This window comes from Python bivittatus, unplaced genomic scaffold (genome assembly GCF_059951505.1).
Source record: "Python bivittatus isolate LINGU-HERP-01145 unplaced genomic scaffold, Pbiv_v1 ctg000980_np1212, whole genome shotgun sequence".
In the NCBI taxonomy this organism is placed as follows: Eukaryota; Metazoa; Chordata; class Lepidosauria; order Squamata; family Pythonidae; genus Python; species Python bivittatus.
In genome coordinates, this window is record NW_028277125.1 from 10,090,485 (window position 1) to 10,114,516 (window position 24,032).

General features: G+C 39.4%; 1 protein-coding gene across 3 annotated transcripts in view; it reads right to left on the minus strand.

The window, feature by feature from the left end:
• USP13 (ubiquitin specific peptidase 13) overlaps positions 1-24,032 on the minus strand; it is a 92,403-nt gene that overhangs the window by 9,205 nt on the left and 59,166 nt on the right. Inside the window, exons 8-16 of one of the 3 annotated variants that reach the window (XM_088131925.1) lie at positions 21,749-21,936; positions 20,157-20,228; positions 19,851-19,944; positions 11,311-11,436; positions 8,648-8,801; positions 8,119-8,293; positions 6,094-6,182; positions 3,136-3,258; positions 1,956-1,982 (exon numbers count right to left, since the gene is read on the minus strand). In XM_088131925.1, coding sequence (XP_087988051.1) covers positions 1,956-1,982; positions 3,136-3,258; positions 6,094-6,182; positions 8,119-8,293; positions 8,648-8,801; positions 11,311-11,436; positions 19,851-19,944; positions 20,157-20,228; positions 21,749-21,936 — 1,048 coding nt within the window. Of the gene's footprint in view, positions 1-1,955; positions 1,983-3,081; positions 3,259-6,093; positions 6,183-8,118; positions 8,294-8,647; positions 8,802-11,310; positions 11,437-19,850; positions 19,945-20,156; positions 20,229-21,748; positions 21,937-24,032 lie in introns of all 3 variants that reach the window. The other 2 variants (XM_088131924.1, XM_088131926.1) reach the window with 2 other exon arrangements.

Genomic DNA, 24,032 nt, shown 5'->3' on the forward strand with positions numbered 1-24,032 from the left:
GAGACAGAGGATGTGCCACAGGTGAAAACTAAACTCTTGACCTCCTAGTCAATGAACTTGGCTACATTTATCACCCAAGACACAAAGACTGCAATTTCCATCAAACTGTGAGTCTGCAAAACACTGTAACTGATTTTAGAACAAATGTTGTAGCCTTTGCTTGTGGCTGTTAAAAATATCATAACTGCTGGAGACAGCATCTGATGGAGGCTCAAATTAGAAGAGAGAAATTACTCGAAGGAGAGAATTCTCTATTCCCTTTTATTTCTTGTACCAGGAACTCCACGCTGGGTTCAGATGTTCAGTTTTATACCTGTAAAGATTAGTATGTGAACTGAACATCAAAAGGAAGAGTTGTGCAAATTCCTACAACAGTCTTCATACTGTTCTGAAGAATAGCAAAGTGCTAATCCAAATCACTCAGAGAAAGTGCTGATCCAAATCACCCCTCAAAGCAAAAATGGCAAAGGTTATTAGGTTCTAGAAACAGCAGCTGAAGCCTTGGCTATTCTCCATGCAAAAAAGTTGCAAAAGCTAAACCACCCAGGATTTTCTGTAATTCTAGATTTTAAGGGTCATCCATATTGATGGAGCTCCAGCACCGGTTCCATCAGTCAGGGCAAGCATAAATGGTAAACTGAATCAACACCCTCAATCTTCAGCTATTTAAATAATGATTAGATTGTAAATACTATTAATCATCTAGGGGAGTCTGCAATTATGCATAAAGACAAAACTGTGCTGCAGCATCTAGAGAATCTCAGTACTCACACCTTTAAAGTTTCTAGTTCTTATTAATGTAAAGCTAGATATGGATGTGTGAGCCAAAATTGATATTCTTCATCTTCTTTCCTTTCTTCTTCTCTCTCTAACACTGTAGTGACTATTGGCCCAGATGATCTTGCTTCTTATTGATCTGCAAGCGTCTCTAATAATCCTTTTTTGGTGAAGAGTGAAACAAAAACATTGAAATAAATAATACTATTTTATGGCAGATTTTCTGAACATCAAAAAGAATGGGAACTGTGGATCTTCTTATCTTCAACTTTTGCCAAATTCCTGTGTTGTGAAGTCATGAAATGTTGTTCCCAACAGAACGAGGATCCCCAATGTCCCAGGCTTGATTTTAATACTTTATCTACTACGCTGTTAATCTGGAAACCTCCCCTTTGATACATTATGAAACCACTGAGAGCCAGGATGGTGGAGAGGATGTGTAGAGCCACGGGTGTAAATCCACCCTCAACCATGAACCTCATTGAATGCCTTTAAGGCAATCCCTCTTTCTCAGCCAAATCTGAAAAGATAGTTGTGGTGGTTAAATACTGAAGGAAGTTCTATGCATACTACCCTGACTTTCCTCCTAAAGGTACAAATCTAACTAATAAATAAATTTCACATGTAGAAAGATTTCCATACATATTCCTTCAAAAATGATTCGAACCCATGAGCCATTCTGAAAAATGTAAATTAGTTCTTTGAATTCCAATCTGATTTACCAGATGCAGAAGTCAGAAAATACTTATTTTCAACAGGAATTATCCAGCAAAAATCAACAGAATGGCTCATTAAAATATCAAACATGAGGAACAAAATAATGAAAGAGGCTGTTGCCATCATAAGTAAATTTCCAAGGCGCATTTGATTAGCTAGTATTGGAAATAGAATACTGATCCCTTGGATTAATCAGCAAATCTCTTATGTTGAAAGATTAATAAAATAATATTTAAATCAACTATGGGAATGTGGAAGATAGGGAACAGCTCTCTCCAGAGTACTAAGATTCCTTCAAATATCCAAACACAGACCCAGGGCAGGTGGAAAATTATGGAAGACAAGAGCAGTTAAATGCCTAAAGATTTCTCATGCATCTACAGAGCTTCTGCAAATGGCAGCAAATAAGCTCAGCCATTTCAAACAAAAATAAAACCAACATAATGAAATGGGATACATACGCTCCATGAAATAGTTCATCATGCCACCTGAAAGTTAAAAAAGTAAATTAAGGGAGACAAGAGTGTTTTGGGGTGGCAGGAAAATGGAAATTGGCCAGTTCTGCATTTGGTATAAAGACTAGATCTTCACCGCTATAACTTGAAAATCTTTGCAGTCTTACCCCAATCAGATGCCCCCAGCCTTGTTGGACTACAAACTCCATCATTTATGCTCAGCAAAGTCATTAGCTATTCTGTTTCAGGAGCAGTAAGAATTCCAACCTAAACCAGCTGGAGAAAATGTTATACTAGGAAGCCCAGATGAAACACTTTGACATTTAGTAAAATGCCAAGGCAGAGTTGAATTTTTGTCAAGTCTACCTTTTTTTCTCCACTCCACTTCTGCATAAACTTTTCTTCTGAAGAGCTAAAAGAAATGTATATGCCCCCTTACTGTATCTGCTTGAATTCCAATACAGAATGTTGTGCTTGTGGACAATCCATGAGTGACATGCACCTTCCTTATCTGAGCATTCAGCCTACAGCAGTGTTTCTCAACCTTGAGAACTTTAAAAGATGTGAACTTCAACTCTTAGAATTCCCCAGCAAGCATAGCTGGCTGGGGAATTCTGGGAGTTGAAGTCCATACCTCTTAAAGTGCCCAAGGCTGAGAAACACTGGCCTAGAGTGATACAGCTCCTATCTTATATCAAGCCCTCATATTAGAGGTTCCATGACTCTCCCCCACTCCAGACAGGAGCTATTTCAGTAAATATTCCTGTAGTTTTATACATTACTTGACTATCAGGAGGCAGGAAAATTATACTGTTCTTCTTTGAATAGACTTCCTCAACTTTGGCTCATGATCCCCCTTGCATGCTTGTCGTTTACCTCCAGTCTGCTTCTGCAGAACGCAATCACAGCTTCTGCCTGAAACAGACGCAGAACATGCCAAATCCACAAAAGCAAGCATGATCAATGGATCTCTGTTTACACTAGAGAACCAGGCCTTGGTTCTATCATTGCCTACTTTTTTTTGCAAACAATACCCCCAAAGATTATGTTGGAGCTTGGCATCCATGAAGACGTTCCATGCGAACAGGAAAGGATGCAAAATGACAAGGGAACAAAAAGAAGATCAACTAACAGTTGTGGTGGAGAATGGTGTGGAGGTAGGAATCCTCATGGTAGTAGGCAGTACCTTTGGGGTCATCAGGAATGATAACAGGTGGAGAGATGTCTGGAAGTTCCTCCTCTCCTGGTTGAAGGCCTGTTGCCCGGAGGTGACTGATGTCCAGAAGATCTGGCATGTCTATAGAAACATCTGCAAGCAAAAAGACAGATGGGAAATTAATTATTTGTAAATCATCCTAATTGTGAAACTATACAAACCTATCCAGAAAGAATCCCTACAATCTATCAACTAGGCCAAAGGTATGGTGGAATAAAGATGCTTTAACTGTTTTGCATAATGCAAGGAAGGAGGAAAAAGCATATTCCAGAGCATGGGGCCACTACAGAGAAGGCCCACCACCTAACTCAAGTCTCACGTACTTCCCATAGAGGGGGAACACAGAGCAGCTCCATTCAAGATGTTCAGATTAGATGGGTAGAATACATTTTGGCAAGGTGGTACCTGCTGTAATTCTATGCTACATAAAGTTTGATACAGTGGGGCAAAAAAGTATTTAGTCAGCCACCAATTGTGCAAGTTCTCCCACTTAAAAAGATGAGAGAGGCCTGTAATTTTCATCATAGGTATACCTCAACTATGAGAGACAAAATGGGGAAAAAAATCCAGAAAATCACATTGTCTGATTTTTAAAGAATTTATTTGCAAATCATGGTGGAAAATAAGTATTTGATCAATATCAAAAGTTCATCTCAATACTTTGTTATATATCCTTTGTTGGCAATGACAGAGGTCAAACGTTTTCTGTAAGTCTTCACAAGGTTTTCACACACTGTTGCTGGTATTTTGGCCCATTCCTCCATGCAGATCTCCTCTAGAGCAGTGATGTTTTGGGGCTGTCGCTGGGCAACACGGACTTTCAACTCCCTCCAAAACCTGTTTTTAACCAGTGCAATGACCTCAAAATAGGTGTTATCCTGCAGTGGCAGAGTTGCCGGGCCACTGCTGTTGTTGTTTAGTCGTTAAGTCGTGTCCGACTCTTCGTGACCCCATGAACCATATTGCGCCAGGCCTTCCTGTCCTTCACTGCCTCCCTGAGTTTGCTCAGTTTCATGCTCACAGGCCACTGCAGCCTGGCCCAAATTCAGCTCCCTAGTCACCTCTAAGAGAGCCAGTTTGGTGTAGTGGTTAAGGGATCAGGCTAGAAACTGGGAGACCATGTGTTAGGCACAAAGCCAGTTGGGTGACCAGTCCCTCTCTCTCAGGCCTAGGAAGAAGGAGGCAAGGGCAAACCACTTCTGAAATCTTGCCAAGGAAACTGCAGGGACTGGTCCTGACTGTCACCAGGAGTCAATACTGACTTGAAGGCACCAAAAGAAGAAAGTCACATCCAAAGGCTGCCCCACATACAGTGTGTTGCAACAGTCTACTCACGTAGTGATCTGGGAATAAGTTATTAATGCTAGAGCATCCTGACCCATTCATTACAACAGGCAATAAAAGCATGTTCCCACATGCTATTCCTCATACTCAGTGTTTTGTGTCACAGGAGAATAAGACAAGGGAACTTACCTTTGAAAAACAGGGGTGGGAGATTTTTACCCTTTTCTCAAGAAAACAGGTGTATTCCTAACACTTTATCAAAGAGATGATCAGCATTTGTGATAAGGTTTCCTGAAATACAGGCTGTTCAACATTACCAGTCTTCCTTGGCAAAAGGAAGCTGCTGCCCAAGACAGTCCCTCCACATGGCTTGGCCAGTGTCCCGATCAATGGAGTGCCCTTTCAAAAGAATGCCCTCGGCTTGCTCTGCTATTTACAAAGGCTCCAGAGCAGAAGGAAACATTAAATGAGATCCCAAGGAAGGTAAGCTTGAAATTACTGGCCTAAAAAGTGCAGATGCTGGAGATGAGAATCTCTGTAATGCCCTAAACAAATTAGTTTAGGGCCCACTTATTTATTTCCATTTATATGGCCGCCCATCTCAACCTCATGATTCTGGGTGAGAAAAACATAAAATAGCAATCATATCACCATAAATACAAATGGACAGCTAGGTAAATAACAGTCACCACAATCATCCCACAGGCTCTGTCACATCCTTTCAGTCTTCACAACCAAAGTTGGGCTAACACAGACAAAGGATAAAAGGTGACCTTAATGCCCACTCATCAGCCCCTATAAAGGCAGAGGTACCACATGACAGCACACTGCATTCTAAATTTCACAAAGTTCCTTGTATAAAGCAGGATGGTTTGAAATGTGACAGCCAGAATCTATTACTTAATTAATAGTCATTTGATTGCTTCTTAATTTTCCTTCTGTGAATCTCAAGCAAGGAGCAGTTCAGAGATGGGGAAGGATTATGTATAAAATAAATCTAAGATTGGAGAGTTTCCCAAAATATAATGGTATCAATGTAATGGTAAACTTGTTTTCAGAAGTTTGGAGGAAAGGCACATAGGAAAATCTACCTTCAGTTTCCATAATCAATGGACCAATTGTAATTGTGATGCTGCTGTTATTGCTCTACCAAAATTTTAATAGTGCTATCAGTGGGATCAGGGACACTATTAATGCCAACGATATGTATGCGTTTACTGTGAAATAACTGAAAACAGTAAGTTGAACAAAAATTGTAAACCTTTTCCATACTGTTGCTGAGAAATATACATGGATTTATCTGTGCAATCGCAGGAGTTAAGCTTGATTTATGGGTACCTTCACTTTCTTAAATAACCTAGTGTAAATGCAAAGATTTGTAAGCAAAACTATAACTCTTTGGAATGGGAAAAGAACAACAATTCAACTGTTTTTAAAGTGCCTTGGACTTGTAATATTCCCAGGTCACCAAGCTGAGTAAAAAAATACTTTCCATTGTTAACAGAAAAAAGAAAAAAGAGGAAGTCCCTTGGCTGTTACTTGGAGGATAAAAGCTGTTTTCCCTCTAAGCAGTCTTGGAGTTCATAAACCTTAAAAATGAACACAAGCCAGTTCAATATGGAAGAGAGCACTCAAAATACATACCAAGCTTCTTAGGGATCCAGTCAACGCCAAAAGTAAACTTCTTTATCTGAACCACCAGGTATTCAGGAAATGAAGCAAAGCGAGAAGTTCTGGAAGTATAAAGCAATTCCATATGAAATTAAAAGATCCAAAAATTCAAGATCACAACCTTCATTATCTTAACAGAACAACAGATTGCTCTTATTGGATTATCCACAAGAGCCTACCCTCTCCACTATTCTTTTCTACAGCAGCCAACCTGATACTTCTGGAAAGCAAAGAAGTACAGGGAGTCCTCACTTAGCAACTGCCTCATTTAGTGACCGTTTGCAGTTACAACAATGATGAAAAAGTAATTTTACAACCAATCCTCCCATTTACAACCTTTACAGGTCTGTAAAGCAAAGGAAAGCTGAAGTCAGATCATAAGCCCAGTTGCGGTTTCACTTAGCAATCACTTTACTTAACAATCAAGTTGCTGGTCCCAATTGTGGTGGCTAGAGGACTACCTGTAGAGCAAGATTGAGGTCATTCCTCTCCCACTGCTTTCCCACCATCTGATTAGACTAAGACCCCCTTCTCTTATTTTTACCAGGTGGCTAAGCCACAGTAACAAAGTGTCGGGGTACTGTGAGATATAATAAATATATTTTTATACTATTTTGTAGCATCTGAAATCATCTCCAAAACAAGCAGACATGGAAGAAAGAGAAGATTCCTTCCCCTTCATCCCAAGGGAGGACCCAAAGCATAAGCATCTGACAAGACAGCAGAAAGTGTGTAACGCTACTATACAGAGAACAAATTATAACAAAATGTTCCTGGCAAACTTTTCTAAGTAAATGGAGCTTCTTATGGATTTGCTATCTCAGAAGACATAGAGAATAGAAAAAATGGATAATTCCTACAATGGAGGGTTATGAGAAGTGGGATTCCCCAAGGACAATGGTTTTTGCTTATAAATAATTTAACATGAAGTATGGCTGGAATAATCAAGCAGGCTGAAGCAACGTCTTATGAGAAATGGTTATTCTTGAAGCTGTTAAACAGGAAAAAATAAGGGATATAATAAACATATAAAGTTTATTGTAGAAAGAGCAGAAGGAAGAAACCTCTTCCTAGCACTACAACCATGAAGAAGAATCAAGATAGATAAAGGGAAGTAATTTTTCACAAATTTAAGATTTTATGGCTTTAAAAAAGGATAAGCCCGGTTCATGGAAGCTCTCTATAGCTATCCATATCATCTTCCAAGATCAGAATCAGCATGTTTCTGAATACCAGTTTTGCTGTTTTTAAGAGCCTAGGAAGTAAATAGCACACAAATAGAAATTGCATTTATGTATAAATAAATAAATATCCATGTAATTGCAACTAGTTGGCCAGTGTGGGACTCGGTATATCTTTGGTCTTGATTCAAAAAAAGTCTTCATATGTGCATCTGGAGTGGAGATATCAGAGTGAGAGGTGTTTGTTTATTTTACAAAATTTCTAACCTGCCCCATTCCTAATAGACCTTGGGCAGGGTACAATGTCAAAGCAGAATGAATGAATGAATGAATGACCCACTATATAAAATGAAATTTTTATATATATATATATATATATATATATATATATATATATATAATATAGACAACAATAACCACCAGAGTTGCTTAGGTGAGTGAGGCAGCTAAGACGCTGATTAAATGTATTAAATAAACAAATAAAACCATGGATGACTATAAAACTAAACTAAGGGCTTAATGCTTGCGAATAAGATTGCTTTGATCTGCTTACAAAATGCCAGCAAGGCCCAGGCAATCTATAACTTGGGGGGGTGGGGGAGGATACTCAACCAAATAAATTAGGTAGAGCAATGTCACATGTAGCACCATCTCTTTAGCTCAATACCATTTTTGTTTCTGTTCTTAAACAATTCTGGAGGTTGCAACTGAAAATCCGGGTCAGCATTATGGGGCTGACAAGCCTCAAGTTGCCTATTCCATCATCTCTGATATGGTGGGTATGCCTACCTGTGTTCAAGCAGACCTGCATACTCACTTTACACCAGCAGACTTGGCTTGGAGGGCACTGCTCCAGAAGTCTTCTACATTTTCTGGTTCAGAAAAAGCCTGTAGACAAGCACTGAAAGGGATCCTTGCACGGACCACCTCCGGTGGGGGCCTCCTTGCTGTTTCTGCTTCTCTTCTCTTCAGTTCATAAGCAATCAATTCATCTAATCAGAACCACAAGTGATACTGAAGAACCACCACACTTTATTGAACAACTTTACTGAAATTGCTCAAACAACAAAGCCATGGGTGGGCTCGTGCCTGGGCCTTATTTTATGGCAAATGAACATGAGAAATGACTCCATTGATAACATTTTGCATCTACGATTGGATCAGATGAAATGGAAATTTTGGTCGTCACTGCTAGACCTGTGATGGATTGTTCATAATGCAAGTCACAATGATGTTGAAGTAACATATCTATGTGACTGAACTTGGACTTTCAAGAAAGGTAACCCCAAATTATATTTAAATGATAGACAATTCACACATGTAAGGAAGTGTCACTTCTACTTTACCTTTGTTTGTTGCAGCCTCCATTGCCACAGGCAATTGCATGAGATAGTCTACTCTCTCTGTGTATCGTACTTTTCTGGTCTGGCAGCACTGGGTCCGTTCTTCCACCAAGAAACGAAAGACATCGCTGGGGTTTTCTGAGCCAATCCGGTTTCTCTGAAGAAAAAAATTAAGAACGTAGCAATCATGACAACACACTTGTTGTTGAATATCCCAGGTATGCAGGAAAATGCACCATCCTCTTTGCCTTGCACCATCCTCTTTGCCTTGACCATGTAATTCCAGCTTCCAAGAAAAGTAATACTGGCTTGGGGAGAAATTGCAAAACATGAACAATTCTACCACCACAAGCCTTAGTAAGTCAGAATTACAAGGCGAGTAAAGAAGTCCCACAATTTCTACAACCTGGAACTCTCAAAATCCTAGCTGAAGATATTGTAGTTTGAGACATCTCAAGAGACATCAAGCTGTGGAAAGCTGTACTGTCTGGTCAGCTTGCACTTTCAAGGTTCTAGAAATAGTCCTGATAGTTACACCTATATCTGGAGATACTAAATTAAGGATTTGTGCCTAGAAAAAAAAATCACACAAAGCATCAGGGAGGCAAAACTTAGCTTCCCATTCTCCACTGGGGGGAAAAAAGGTTCAAAGATATCCATCAGCATTTTACAGCAGGGTTCCTCAAGAATCCTTGCTGGCTGGGGAATTCTGGGAGTTGAAGTCCACTCATCTTAAAGTTGCCAAGGTTGCGGAACCCTGATCTCTTTAACTCTTTCTTTAAAAGAGAAAAAGAAAAAAACAAGCAAACAAAAGAAGGGTTTGGAGCTTTCCAACTCACAAAACGGAAGGGAAAACACATAATATGGCTCAGAAAAACAGAGGAAAAATCTGCTGGTTGTTAGGTTTATTAAATAATTATTCCTTGCGACTCTTTTCCGCCACCTGAATGGATTTTTTACATAGTAACCTGGAGCTCCTGTCTTTGTCATTCATTCATTCATTCATTCATTCATTCATTCATTCATTCATTCATTCAATCAATCAATCAATCAATCAATCAATCAATCAAATTTATATGCCGCCCGTCTCACTGTATAAGTGACTCTAGGTGGCTTGCAAGTAAAAAAGTGTCAAAAAATGATAAAAATCTTTATAAAAATATACAAAGCTAAAAGACTGAGAGACTATCCTCGAGCCAGCAACCAACCCCAGTAGTATAAACACCCATTGGGTTCCCATGCTAGTTGACATTCATTCATTCATTCATTCATTCATTCATTCATTCATTCATTCATTCATTCATTCATTCATTCATTTCTTTGCCTGGGGAGTCAGGAATGATACTAAGAAATACACCATTCTTCCCTTTGCAAGTTTCAGTGCTCTCGCTCTAATGAGTCATTTCACTGTTTGATAGCAGCTGTTCTGTGAAGGAATTCTTTTGAGAAATCAAAATCTTAGCCTTAAATATCCAAGACTGTGATATCCCTATTCCAAAGATGATTATTACACTTATATCATGACTTTCTGCTTAACATAAGCTATCAAAGTGTCAAATGTTCGCCACAATTCTATGGCCAGGAAGATTTTTATGCATTTTTTTTTCCCAATACAAGGATGACATTGAAAGTTTTTATAGCTTTCTTAGTCTATGCTGTGGCAATAATATTCAAGAAACAAGCTTTATTAAATAATGATCACTTCCCAATATCAACCCTCAAAATTCAGTTTAAGAAACTCTTGCATTGATTTTTATTAAATTCCTTTCATGGCATTCTTTTAAGATAAAATTTGATAAAACTCAAGTTTGTTTACCCAACTGATTTATTTAAAAGGAATGATAATAATTTATCTGTCATTGAATTGGTCATTGAAACATGCCCAGCTAAGTCCACAATGTTCTCTTGATAAAGCACAAAGGATCATCTTCTTTTCTTCTAACCAGAGAAGATCCTCCTGGGGGGAGGTATCAGTTCCAAGACTTTAGGGGGCAATGTGGCCCTCAGTTTATGCATGTCCACTTCAGAGTAAAGGAAGATGTTCTTTTGAGCTTTACTAAGAAAATACTGCTGATTTAGCTGGGCATGTGTCAATATACAGTGGTACCTCGGGATACAAACGCCTCTACTAACGAACATTTCGGGTTACGACCGGCTTCGGCAGGAAAAAATTACCTCGGGTTACGAACTCGCCTCGACTTACGAACCGGATCTGCGGCCATTTTCCCTGCTGCCACGCGGTCGCGGCTTCCTGTGGGCGAGGTCGCGGTAGCAAGGAGACGTTCAGTGAGGCTTGTGGTGTGTTTTGCAGTGTTTTGCGAAGGTTTTTGGTGTGCATGTTAGCATGGCTCCAAAGAAAATGCAGAGCAGGCTTGGCGGGAGTAAGGCTGTTTTTGTGGTGTAAAAATAAAATGCATATGTTTCAGAACGGATTGTACTTTACATTGAACCTTATGGGGAAATTGCCTCAGGTTACGACCAACTCGGGATACGTCCAGAGTCACAGAATGGATTAAGTTCGTATCCCGAGGTACCACTGTAGTTAAATGAAGTACCACATTTATTTATAAATAAAACATCTAAATGGGGTGTAAGACTGGCTGGTATCAACTTTTGCTTGTTTATGTGAAAAAAAGGCAACAAAACTAGAATTAACCTTTGCTCACCTCTATCAGGTTGATAAGGTGCAGAAAAAATTCTTGTGCATCTTGTTGCCGACTGGAGGAAAATTCGGGGTGCCCTTTGCTTACAAACGCTTTGAACATGCGAGGAGAAATACCATTGTGCTGAGGCTGAAACACAAAATGAGAAGGAAAGGGAAAAGAGGCTAAATATATTTTGGAAAGTTTCTTTCACTGAATATGACAGAAATGGTATACAGGTAGTACCCAGTTTAAGAACGAGTTCCATTCCCAAGTCTGTCCTTAAGTCGAACTTGTATGTAAGCTGGAACTGTATTATTGTATTGTGTAATGAACTCAAACAATTGTGTATTTAACTCGAATCACTGTGTATTTAATTCAAATTTTCCTACAATAGGATTCGTTCTTAACTATGGGTCATCCTTAAACTGGGCATTCTTAACCCAGGGACTACCTGTAACAATTATGATCCTTTATGAGACAGTTTCCGTTTCCCAGTAATTCTGACAAAAATCTATTATTTTCATTTTATCCATTTTTGCCAGAAAATGGAGGGAGAGAGGGCAAGTATTATTATGATGCTGCTTGATTCTGTTTTTGTCAAAAGATGCACATTAGAATTCCATGGGTAAGATATATTCATTATAAGTACAACAGTACATAGCTTATCATCCATGCAGAAAATACCATTCAAGGTACATCTCCAGATACGTACATTAGTTCATGTGTTTCTCCACTGCCTGTGCACTCTTTTAATGTGTCAGATGGATAATGCAGATGCTTATTCTATCTTGCAGATTCACAAAATGTTGTCTTACTATTAGCAGATAATGGTATATAGATCGTACAATGCAACAGAGAGTACAGATATGAAAATCAATGTATAAAAGACCAAGATACTGTATTTGGCAGGGAAAATGGAATGAATGAGTGTAAGTTAGATATAAATGCCAAAAAAAATCTAAAGCCAGTAGGTGAATTGTGTACTTTGGTAACAAGTCTGTTAAAGAAGGGAAATGGAGAAATTTTAAGTTGTGTCACTGCTGCTAGAAAGGTATTAGGGAATACCCAGGTGAAACTCAAAAAATTAGAATATCGTGCAAATGTTCATTTATGTCAGTATGGCAACTCAAAAGGTGAAACCAATATATGATATAAGCTGTACGCCATAATCATCACAATTATACCAAAGTAAGGCTTGACATATCTCGCTTTGCATGTAATGTGTCTATCTCATATATTGGTTTCACCTTTTGAGTTGCCATACTGACATAAATGAACATTTGCATGATATTCTAATTTTTCGAGTTTCACCTGTATATGTTACAAGGAATGGATGTTTATTAAAAGAAGTGATAATGGCTGTGCATAAGAGTGTACTACTGCCCACCTGTAACATCTGAGTATGTCAGAAGAGTCACAAAAGTATGTGGTGGGGATGAGGCACTTATGTTCACGTAAGAAGAGACTGGATTCTAGAATGAAGTGGTGCTGAATGAATGTGGATTCAATGCAAATGTGAGTGCCGGTATGAAAGAAATGCATTGAGGTGGTTTGGTTATATAGTGAGAATGAACAAAGAACAAATTGCAAAACTAACATATGAAAGTTGAGCGAATGGGTTGAGAGGAGGGGAGGACTGAGGTAGACATGGATGGATAAAGTTGATGAGATCCTCAAAAAGAAGTGAAAAGTTTAAAGAATAATCTATGAAGCAGTGTATGGAAATAGTAGAAGTGATGATGGTTTGTATAAGATTGCAAGTTATGGAGATGGATGGATGGATGGATGGATGGATGGATGGATGGATGGATGGATATATGTTAAATTATGTTTCCCTTTCTTTTTCTTAGTTTAACAATTAAAGGCTTGTTTTGACCTACTATTTCTTATTCTTTCCAGTGCTCTGCCTAATATTGCTTACCCTGAAAGAGAACAGCATGATGGGTACAAGTGTATGTAGACTCACAAGGACTGAAAGAGCCAGTGAATAGTCAGGCAATCTCAAGTGGCAGGATCACACACAAAAAGCTTAACCCAGGTATAAACTAAGCTTATCATGTTTTGGCAAAACAATCAATAACAATTTAAACTGACCTGGCCAAGCATAATATATTATCCAGACAACATCTCTAAAGAGGCATTTCTCCAACCCGGTATTCTAGCAATGCCTAGGGCCTGCATCTCCCAGAGTTCCCAGCCAGCTGATCAGCAAGAGCACTTTTGGGGTGACAATAAGGGTGCTCCAGAGCAAACAAGGGTGACAACAGCTTTTATGCCACGTTTTTGAGTTTCTTGGAGACTCTTGGCTAGCCTTTGCCAGAACTGGAATAATTTGTTTGTCTGTCTGTCCCTTTCTCTCTCACACACAACTCTCTTATGCACCCATACACAATTCCTAGTGTTCCTCAAGAAAAGATATATTGTTTAAAAGGCGCTATAGTGCCGTTGTATCTACTGTTACCTAACTGAATAATGTAATTCCCTTCTTTCAGCCAATTCATCTGATTTCTTCCTGTCCTTACATTTACGCTTTCAGGAAAATAAAGGAGATTAAAACTACACCAACGTGTTTCTTTCTTTCTTTTCTTAATTACCCTCTCTATCCTAACTCACTAAGGGGAACAGATATTCCATTATGGTAAAATTTCCAAACTTCCAAAACCTGAACATGTTATGACAGGTTTCAGCACAGAGATGACTATGTATACTTATATACAGAAACAGAAAATTCTGGGCATGCTTTTCCTGTCAACAGTTGCAAAACAACTTGGCTAAAAATAAACTGAGTTGGATTATTCAACCTTTCACACAGATAATTTAGGCAAGAGGCACTCTGTGATGTCCAGTGGTGGCATAAAATTAAGAGAACTCTTTATAAAGTACATTAACAGATGTGGTGTAAGCTATATGCCATCCATATAAATAAAAAGGCTATATTTATAGAGACCTAGTCAATGAGAAGAAGTAAACATGATGATCCATTATGTTTTCTGGCTGGGTAGGATATGAATCCAATTTTTTGGGAGCCAGGAGCATCCACATGTGGTAAAATCAGCAGCTGCCAAAGCCCTATGACAAACAGGACCCCACTCTGATGGTTGGAGAAGCACCAAAGAAGACACATTTGCAGTGGGATGCCGTAATTATAATTCTTCCTGTGCAGGTAGAAGAAGATAACAGGGCCTGTTACAGGCTAAAATATATAGGTTGTGCCCACAACTGTCATTCATCTTGGTTGTGGGAATTAACAACCAATGCTCTCCTTTCAGAACCATCTTCTCTATTCAATAAATTGGGAATGCGCTAAAATGTATTGTTTACTGACTGATTCTTTAAAAGGACTGGATCTAGAATGAAGTGGTGCTGAATGAATGTGGATTCAATGCAAATGTGAGTTACACCGCTCACCACTTTTAATTCACCCTCGCTCCTCAAGAATTGCATTTGGCCCTTAATCTGTCTTCATAACGTTTGCAGAGACATCTCTCTCTAGGAGGCCTTTAAACATCTTTGATTTCATTAGCTATGCTTTCATTGACCTGTTTTTATGACTTGCAATTTCTGTCTCAACACTCAGTCTTAACACAAACACAGCATAGAAATCAAAGAATGCACAATCAAATAAAATAGAGTCAAAGGAGCTTCCCGAAAGAGCTTTTCTTCAACTCTTGACCTGATACTCACTCACAAAATTTGCCTTCAAGTTGAAGTTCAGCTGATTAACCTACTGATTCAACTTGCAACCCTCCTATAAATATATCTCTGTGTTTACCAAGCCGTTCTTCCAAGAAGAAAAAATCCTCACTAGCATCCCTTGTATCTGTTACACAGTGACCTTTCCTTTCTAAATATACCATATCTATCTATCTATGAAAAAGGCACACAAAAGAGGAAAAAAAGAGAAAAAGGAAAAATAAAGCACAAACTGGATAAATAGGAAATTTACAAGCATCCTACAAGCATCCTAGCATTAGTTATTTTTTTCAATATCTCACTGATTAGTTTTAAGTAACTGAATGTACGAAATAATTTTTAAAAACACATGTAATCTATGAATATTGACAACACCATTCAGCAGCACAGTATAAATCATAAAATGAGATTAAGAATTACAGTAATTCTACCCAAGCGATTGAAGACTTTATGAAACAAACAAACAAAAAATCAGATTTCAGAAATGGTACCAGCCTGTAGATAGAGTTATAAATAGTTTTGAAGATGAATTAAAGTCTGTGTTAGATTTACTTGGGAAATATATACACCACCTTTAGAGGGAGAGGTAAGGAGTGAGGTATGGAAGTCTGCAATGAGTTTCCAGAGTTTTGGGGTAATAAAACACTGGCTGAAACTCAGATGCTAACTAGATTAAATATGTGTCAATGGTCTCTCAGTAAATGAAGTGTATATAGTAGGGCAGACATAAATATCTTCCTATTTTATTCTTAAACCAGGCAAGCACTTCTATGTACAGTATAGCTCAGAGTCTTGCTCCCAGAATACAAAGTACCAAGGCAATGAAAAATAAAGAAGTTTGCACTGGGATGCCAACTGACACAATTGTTAAACATACCAATTTGTCCTCTATTGGTGTTTATGCTGCATGGGACGATTCTTCAGATATGTACAGTAGTCATTTCCAGACTCTCGGTCCTTTGGAAGCGACTGAGACACATCTGTGCCCTGTTATCTGGGATGAGTTTGAGCTGGTCAATCCTGAGGACATAGACAGTCCTCACAGCTGTGAGCTTGGCCATCTATGTTCTGGACCCATACCCTTTTGGTTGGTCATGGCCTCCCAGGAGATGGCATGTGAGTGGGTCCATGCAGTGGTTAATGACTCTGTGTGGGAGGGGGTGGTACCATCTATCTTGAAACCATTCTTGGACCCAACAGCATTGGACAACTTTTGTCAGCTGCTCCGGATGAAGCAGATTATCTGGACCCCTTTCAGTCTGGATTCAGGCTGGAGTACAGGACTGAGACAACACTGGTCGCCTTGCAGATTACAGTACCTCTAGAAGGCTTGGGACAGAGGTAGTGCTACAGTTCTGGCCCTCTTGGACATCTCGGTGGATTTCGATATCATAGTATCTTTCTTGACTGGCTTTGCATTATTGTCGCCTCAAAGGGCAGGAGGAAAAGCTGCTACCAAGGCAATGGTCAGATAAGAGGGGCCTGAGCCTGGGGCAAGGAAGTAACTTGAGAAAACATCTCAGACAAGCCCATCCCTAGTTCACATGAAGATAAAGTGAGGGAGGAGGAAGCACATTCAGACTTGAAAGATTCTGTTAGTATAGCTTTACAATAATAGTACCGACCTACATGGCATTAGTTTCTTAGGCAGGTCTACCTTGTCGGGCTGACAACTGCTCTGTAATGGTTCTCCCCCTTCCTCTGTGGCCAGTACAGTTGGTGTTGATGGTGGGGGAAAGGTCTAGCTCTAGGCCTCTGAGGTATGGGGTGCCTCAGGGCTTGTGTCTCTCATTGCTCCTCTTTAACATCTACATGAAACCGCTGGGTGAGGTAATTTGACAGCATGGGGTGTGGCATCATCAGTATGTCGATGATATCCAGATATACATCTCCACCTGTCAGGCTCAGCCCAAGAATGGCAATGTAACAGTTCAGTCCAGTACATTTCCTTCATTTGCTTACACCCACTAGACAGAATCTCGCCAGACTAACTCTACACTACAGCAACTAGTGGATATACCCTGTGATACTCTAGGGAGGAGCTAGTCTAAATCTCTAATTCTTCTCATGGTCTTGCTGCGGACTGAGAAGGCACCTGCCTTGTCCCCCTCTCTGGAATGCACTACCTCCCTCCTGACAGCCTTGATCTCCCATACCAGTCTCCTCCTTGCAGATACCTTTCATTACACCACCCCTGCCTGGACAGGTGATCTGTTTAGTGGGTCTGGATAGGGAGGAGCCAGCTTCAACTCAACCCTAAGCAAGACAGAGTGGATTTTGGTTTTTGGCCCCCAGGGTCTGGTGATGTGTTATCTTTGACACTTAAAGGAGTAGTACCTCCCAGACAGGGTTGGTGAGCAATTTGGGGGTCCTCCTGAACTCACATCTCCTGCTCAAGGAGCAGGTAGTAGCCGTGACTAGGGGCCCTTTTGCATAGATTAATCTCAAGTGCCAGTTGTGCCCTTCCTGGACCGGGAGGCCTTGCTCACAGTCACTCATGCCTTGGTCATAACCCAGTTGAACTACTGCAAGGCTCTCTACATGGGGCTGCCCTTGAAGATCACCTAGAAGTTACAACTGATCCAGAACACAGTGGCGCACAACGTTCAACACCTCCAGTTTGCCCATATCACACCTCTGTTGCGTGAGCTGCAGGTCCCTTCCTTTAAATGTTGTTATCTATGAGACATAAGATGCTTTTTCCATAGCAGCCGCTGCCCTATGGAACACCCCTCCCCTGAGATCTGGCAAGCCACTACCCTCTTAGCCTTCCAGAAGGTTCTAAAGAGCTGGCTGTTCCCCCAAGCACTGGGATAGGGTGAGTTAGGAGCCTGAAGATAGTTGTGTTGGTTGCATTGGAGAGAAGGGTTATGGTGCCAGGTTTCTGTTTTTATTGTGTCTTGGTTTTTATTGCTGTTGCGAGCCACCCAGAGTTGTATCTTCTAAGTCTCATAAATAAATAAAACAGAGGAACCATGAAACCAAATGCAGAAGAATGTCTGATCCACAAGATGCTATTAGCTTATTGTCGGCGATTCCTAGGACATGTTTCAGTATATATGTCCCCACAGACAAAAAGACTGCAGCTCTGCTGAGATTTAAGTAACCATAGGACAAAACCAGAATATAAATCTTACTAATTTTGAGAATACCTGATTTAATCTAGTCAATTTTATAGCAGCAGCAAATCTGATAACATAATCTAGTCAGCTTCACTGTCTTACCAGAAAAACTTGAAGTTTTATTTCCCTTGTTAGCTGGTTCTGAAACAGGAAACAGATGCAAGCAGGGGACAAAGAAGGAGGCATTCAGCATGCCTTCCACCTACCCCAGGGTGTAACTCTTTCCACTATGCCTTGATCAGGTACTTTTCTACCCACACCAGCAATGGAATTGCCCTGCTTTCTGCTTTCCTTTTTAAACAGCAGTAGGAACAGCAAAGGAAAATTTGGAGGAATGATCATTTGAGGAAGATGTCTGGAAGCTCCATAAAATTACTTGAATGGAGCATTTCATTCCATATTAAATATATTGCCTGAAAGCACTCTAATAAAACTGGGATGGGAATAAAAGGCTTCACCCCCATCCGTCAGGTACTATATCCTCAACTTCAAAAACAACTATAGAAGGGTCAGAAATCCATTCATGGCTCTCCCATCTCTCATGCTTATTTGAACCTAGGAAGCCACTTAGAAAACTCAGTAAAGGAGTCCTCTCTTTTCTGGTCCCATGGATCTGACACTAAACTATGATTTAATGTTATGTGAAAAGCTTGGATTCGTGCACCCCTGAATCCCTTTCCTATTTAGATGAGTAGAGGAGAATGGAAATATTCCTTTTCATTTTAATTCACTACAATTATATATTATTGTCCAGTCAATTTTGAGCCAGCTTTTCTTGTAGTTGAATTAACTTGTTTATTGAAACAAGCCAGCTTCAAACTGTGGTTCATGTAGCTGGCTTGTTTCAATAAGCCAAAGTCAAGGCAAACAACAGCTCAAGGTTCACACATCATGAAACAATTGAAAAAAGAAATGAAACGTCCAATTCAAGAAGGCCATAACTCAACAGAATAGCATAGGATATTTATGGAGAAAGTCCCCTCAGCAAACTCCATCTTCAAGTAACGGTAGAGAAATTCTGACATGAAACCTGGAATGCTGTTACTAATTAGTGTCAACATTAGTGGTGTAGATGGTCCAATGGTTTGACTCAGCTGGAAGCCGCTGCTACGTTTCTAATCTTCAGTTTGGAATTTTCAGCAGAGGAACAGCTTGGAGATGAATATAAAGTTCATTCACGTTGTGCTAAACAATTATGGCCATTTTGCAGACAGAAGTGTATTTGTATTTCTGCCACCCTACCCCCACCCCCGCATGTCAAGGGCTGCAAGAGGTGCATCTGTGGCATAAGGATTTCACTGAAGTAGAGAAATTGAATGTTTGCCCCACTTTTTTCCTTTGGTGTGCACTTTGCTAGTTTCTCTTACAATAAGTTTGTAAACTGGCAGAAAATCATGCTGTTGTTATTCAATATCTGGCTGTCCAATTTTGGTGATGCAGTCTTGGGTCATTCAGGGAGTTGCATACTGTTTTCTTCAGCATTCGCCTAACATTTGAACAAAGCTATTGTGCCTCTGCATAACAATACAGCATTTAATTTTCAAATCTTTGAATTAAAATGCCATGGAAGAATTCTCTCTAGACCTTTGCAAAGATCTCTGTAATATCTAAATTACAAATAAATATTCTGCTATGGCTTGGCTATGATTTTCAAAGAGACAATTGTTTAGCTAAAACAATGATGGTTCTTCACATCTGTCCCCTTCTTCTACTTAATTCTCAAGCTGTATATGATGGATCAAATACCTTGTGTTGTTCCTTCATCACCTGTTCAATGAGCTCAGATTTCCCGGGAGGTTTCGAATACTGGCCTGAAAGAAGGCCATGTCCCAATTTAGCCCTGTAGTAAAGGAGAAGCGAGAAGGGAAGAAAGAGAAAGCACACAAAAAGTTGCCTACCAGGTTTTAAAAAGGGAGAAAGGACAGGAAACAGAAAGTAAGTTTAAATCAGCCATCAGTCAACACGCATCCAACCAGGACTCATCAGACTTTCCCAGTAAGACTATCCTCCAAGTCATCTTCCTTCCACTTCCTAAAGTAACCAGCCACTTACATCTGAGTGTTGAAATCTTGTGTTGGGTCCAAAGAAGAGTAGTCAAATATCCTTGGAAGGTTTCCCACATACCTAACACAGAGAATAGCAAAGAAAAAAGGGGAAACAAGAAAAAGAACAAAATGTTGAAAGGTTACCAATATTCTGGAATCCCCTTCAAGATGTCTCAGAATGCATACAAGGGTGCCTCTTTTGCAGACGGGCACAGTCTTTAGGACAAAGGACAAAACAGACTTTAGGTTACATTAAATTCTCCCTGCTGCCATTCCTCACCCCTTTGCTACAATAGCAGAAAGGCCTACTCAGACTCTATCGCATTCACATTTTACACTTCCACCTAAAGAAGAATTAACTTCACTGGGAATATATTTGTGGCCCAATAATTTTTGAGATCCAGTGTTTTCATGATTTGCTTAACTTTATGATATGCACAAGCACTATCAGTATACAGAAGCTTCATAAGATACTTCAGCTCTTTGTAAAGCCCATGTCAAACTGGTATCCTGTAGATGTGCTGATCATCTCCAGCTAGCATGAACCAGGTATCTTTAGGGATCCCTTGCTCCCCTATTGACTGACCCAAGGATTAACTTCAGTATCCTGGCCTCTCTAGATGCTTAACCAGGCCAGTTAAAAGATCAGGCTCTGCACTTCCACAACATGCTAAGCTTGGTCACTTTAACCTTTTCTGCACGTTTTGTGATTTCGTACTATTTGCACAACCAATTCATTGGATTAGCTGGATTAGTGTACTATGTGAATCCAGAAAGGAGTTAATTCAGGATCCAGGCTCAGTTTGTTGGGTGAACACTACCAATATATTGTGCAAATGCAATACCATGGGGTGATTTCAGTACCAAATTCTATGTGCTGTGCCACTCCAATCTCAGGGTGAAAAATAAACAGTGTGATATTTTCTGTTAGTCAGCTGGTCATTTTCATTTCAAAGGCCAGCATCAGAACAAAGAGAACCCAACAACAGCACCATAAAGAAAACATCAATGCTGATGAATTTCTATGTCTGGTATTCTTAACATACTATTACTAAGATAAACCTATGTACTGTAATTTCTTTGATTAATGTGAGCTGCCCAGAGTTGTTGAGAGTTGGGTAGCATACAAGTTTAATAAATAAATAAAAGTTTCTGTTAATGTAGCTTTACAATAAAATAGAATTAGCTCATTTGGTCGTGTTTCCTGTCTAGTCTACCTAGTAAGGCTGACATCATTCTTGCAAGTCTGAAAGTACAATTTTCCCCCCGTCTCCTTTACAGCCCAAGAAACTAAGGAGGGTCCCTTCTGAGCCTCTTGCCCTGCTGCTATCCAGCTGCGGGCTATGCTGTCTGTTATCTGACCATTCCCTAGGTAGCATCTCTTGGCCCAGTCTCCCAAGGTCTTTCCCACATACCATTATAAGGTTTTAACACAACTAAATAGCCATGGATCTCCGCAGACCAAGACACTGTAGCCTTGTTCACTTGTATCACATTATACATCACTGCACCATCTCTGTGGCCCTTCCCCAAAAATGCAGTCATTGGTCTCTGATCTGTTGCAATTGAGTTCTTATAAAATCCCTGGAAATGACTTACGCCCTCTGAAATTCAGGAATACTGAAAATGGCTTGTAATACACTGTTGATATAGCAGCTGTTCCCCAAGTTTTTCATGCCAGTATATCCAGGGCCATACATTGGTTTCAACTTCATGCCTGATTCTTGGATGACTTCCCATTCAGACACTCGTGGTTTTATGTCATTATCTCTCAGGCCATTCTCTGTCTGAAAGCAAAAAAGCTTTTTTAACAACTTACGAAGCCAGGATATTGAAAAGAAAAATCATACATCTTGTTTAGCTATGGAAATCCATTCATCCCCAAAGGAAACATCTCTCAGAGTAAAAATACCTTATTTTATAACTGATGAGACATATATGTGACCATGACTCCCCCTGCTGAATTATCCAAGTAACTGTAATCAATACATGGATCCCACAGTTAAGTCATATTTTACAGCTTCACGCAGAAAATTATCTTTACATCCACAAAAACTTCCAAGTATTGCTGCAAACATTCACCTGTGATATATGGAAAAACTCTGAGAATAAAACCACTTCCAATGTCACTGTTGCAGAGAGTCAGTGTAGATGCTAAGACAAGATTCAGAAATTTGATTTTCAAGTTTCACTTTTCATTCTGGTTTGGGGTGGTTGTTTATTTTTTTTAGATCTGTCTTGAAAATAACATCTCTTTCAAGAACAAGTAGTTTTAAAATTCATATCTATAACTCATGAACTCATTAAGTAGCTATTAAGGAAATCACAATCTTTTGAGTAAATTTCTACATCTACAGTACAGCTTATTTTAGCTGGTTGTTTTAAAGGAGGATGAAGTGTGTTCTGAATTCTAGGTTAGAAACATTCTTTGAAAAAAAGTAATGAAAGTATCATGCAGTAATGAAAGTATCCTATTATGCTATAGGAATTTCATAGCAAAATATGCAAACTGATTAATAATTTGAGGTATACATTTTCAAACACATAATATACAATGGAGCAAGTAATGGTAGGGTTTTATGTTTTCCAAAGTGGAGGATTAACTATCATTTATTTTCTCTGCTCAGGAGCCCTGTGATAGGACCTAGTTAGAACTTCAGCATCTGATGGAAGCTCATTTGATTATCATTTTCAGACTAAAAACCTTGAACACGGGCTCTTGTTTCCCTTTCTCACGCACCTCCATTTTTGCTCTGATTATAAGCTTGCCCAGTGAAAAGTCACAGAAAACTGGAAATCTTATCTTTAAGTTGGCTTAACAAGGTATTATCATAATATGTATTTTGGAAATAATCTTTATGATGAAGTAGCAGCTCATGCTAATTCATTAAATTCACTAGACTGTTTTCTTTCTCCCTCTTTCTGATTAACCCTAACACTTCAATCCTATGTATCCATACTGAAAAATCTTTGAATCTTTTTGGATTCAAGGTTTTTATCAAATGTGCCTTAGCTTTCGCATTACCCATAGAAAACATGATTTTGGATGAGGGAATTTAAATGTAGTGAGGACAGCTTAAATATCTTCTTCCCTCAGTGCTACAAGCCTGATCCAAATAGGACAGCTTTAAATAAAGAAAAAATTACCACAGATTTTACATCTCTTAATTGTCTTTAATACCACGGATATATAATGGGTTTATCAATAGCAATACCCATAAGAAGAAAAGAGGAATAAAACCAACTGGATGATATACCATCCTGTTGAAGCGTCACATTTCGCAGAAATGTGAGGCTTCAACATTGGTGTGGGTTTTGTTTTATTTTTTCCCTCTGGTAGTTCCTTGATTGGGGTATTGTTTTACTGCTTGATTGTACGTCTGGTGATAATCTTGGTGTTAATCTCTGCTTATCTGGGTGATGATTGCTGGTGAGGAGATGTTCTGGTCTTTTGTCTCTTTAGAATAGTGTGTAGATGTTGTTTATCTTTATGTGCCTGATGATGGCTGCCTTGTCTGAATACCAAGCTTCCAAGAATTCCCTTGCATTTTTGGATTTAGCTTGGTCTAAGATGCTGACAGTTTCCCAGTTGAAACTGTGGCTAAGTCTGTCCATGTGTTGTAAGATTAAGGAGTTTTCATTGTGTCTTCTGACTGCTAGTTGGTGTTCATGGATGCGCTCTGCAAGTCTTCTGCCTGTCTGTCCTACATAGTGGCTGTTACAGTCCTTACACCGTATGTTGTAGATGACTCCTGTTTTTTCTTCTTGGCCTGCTGGGTCTTTTGGTTTGCTTAAGATGTTTTGGAGGGCTTTAGTTGGTTCGTGTGCTACAGAGATGCCATGTGGTTGTAATAGTCTGTTGGTAGTTTCTGAGACATTTCTG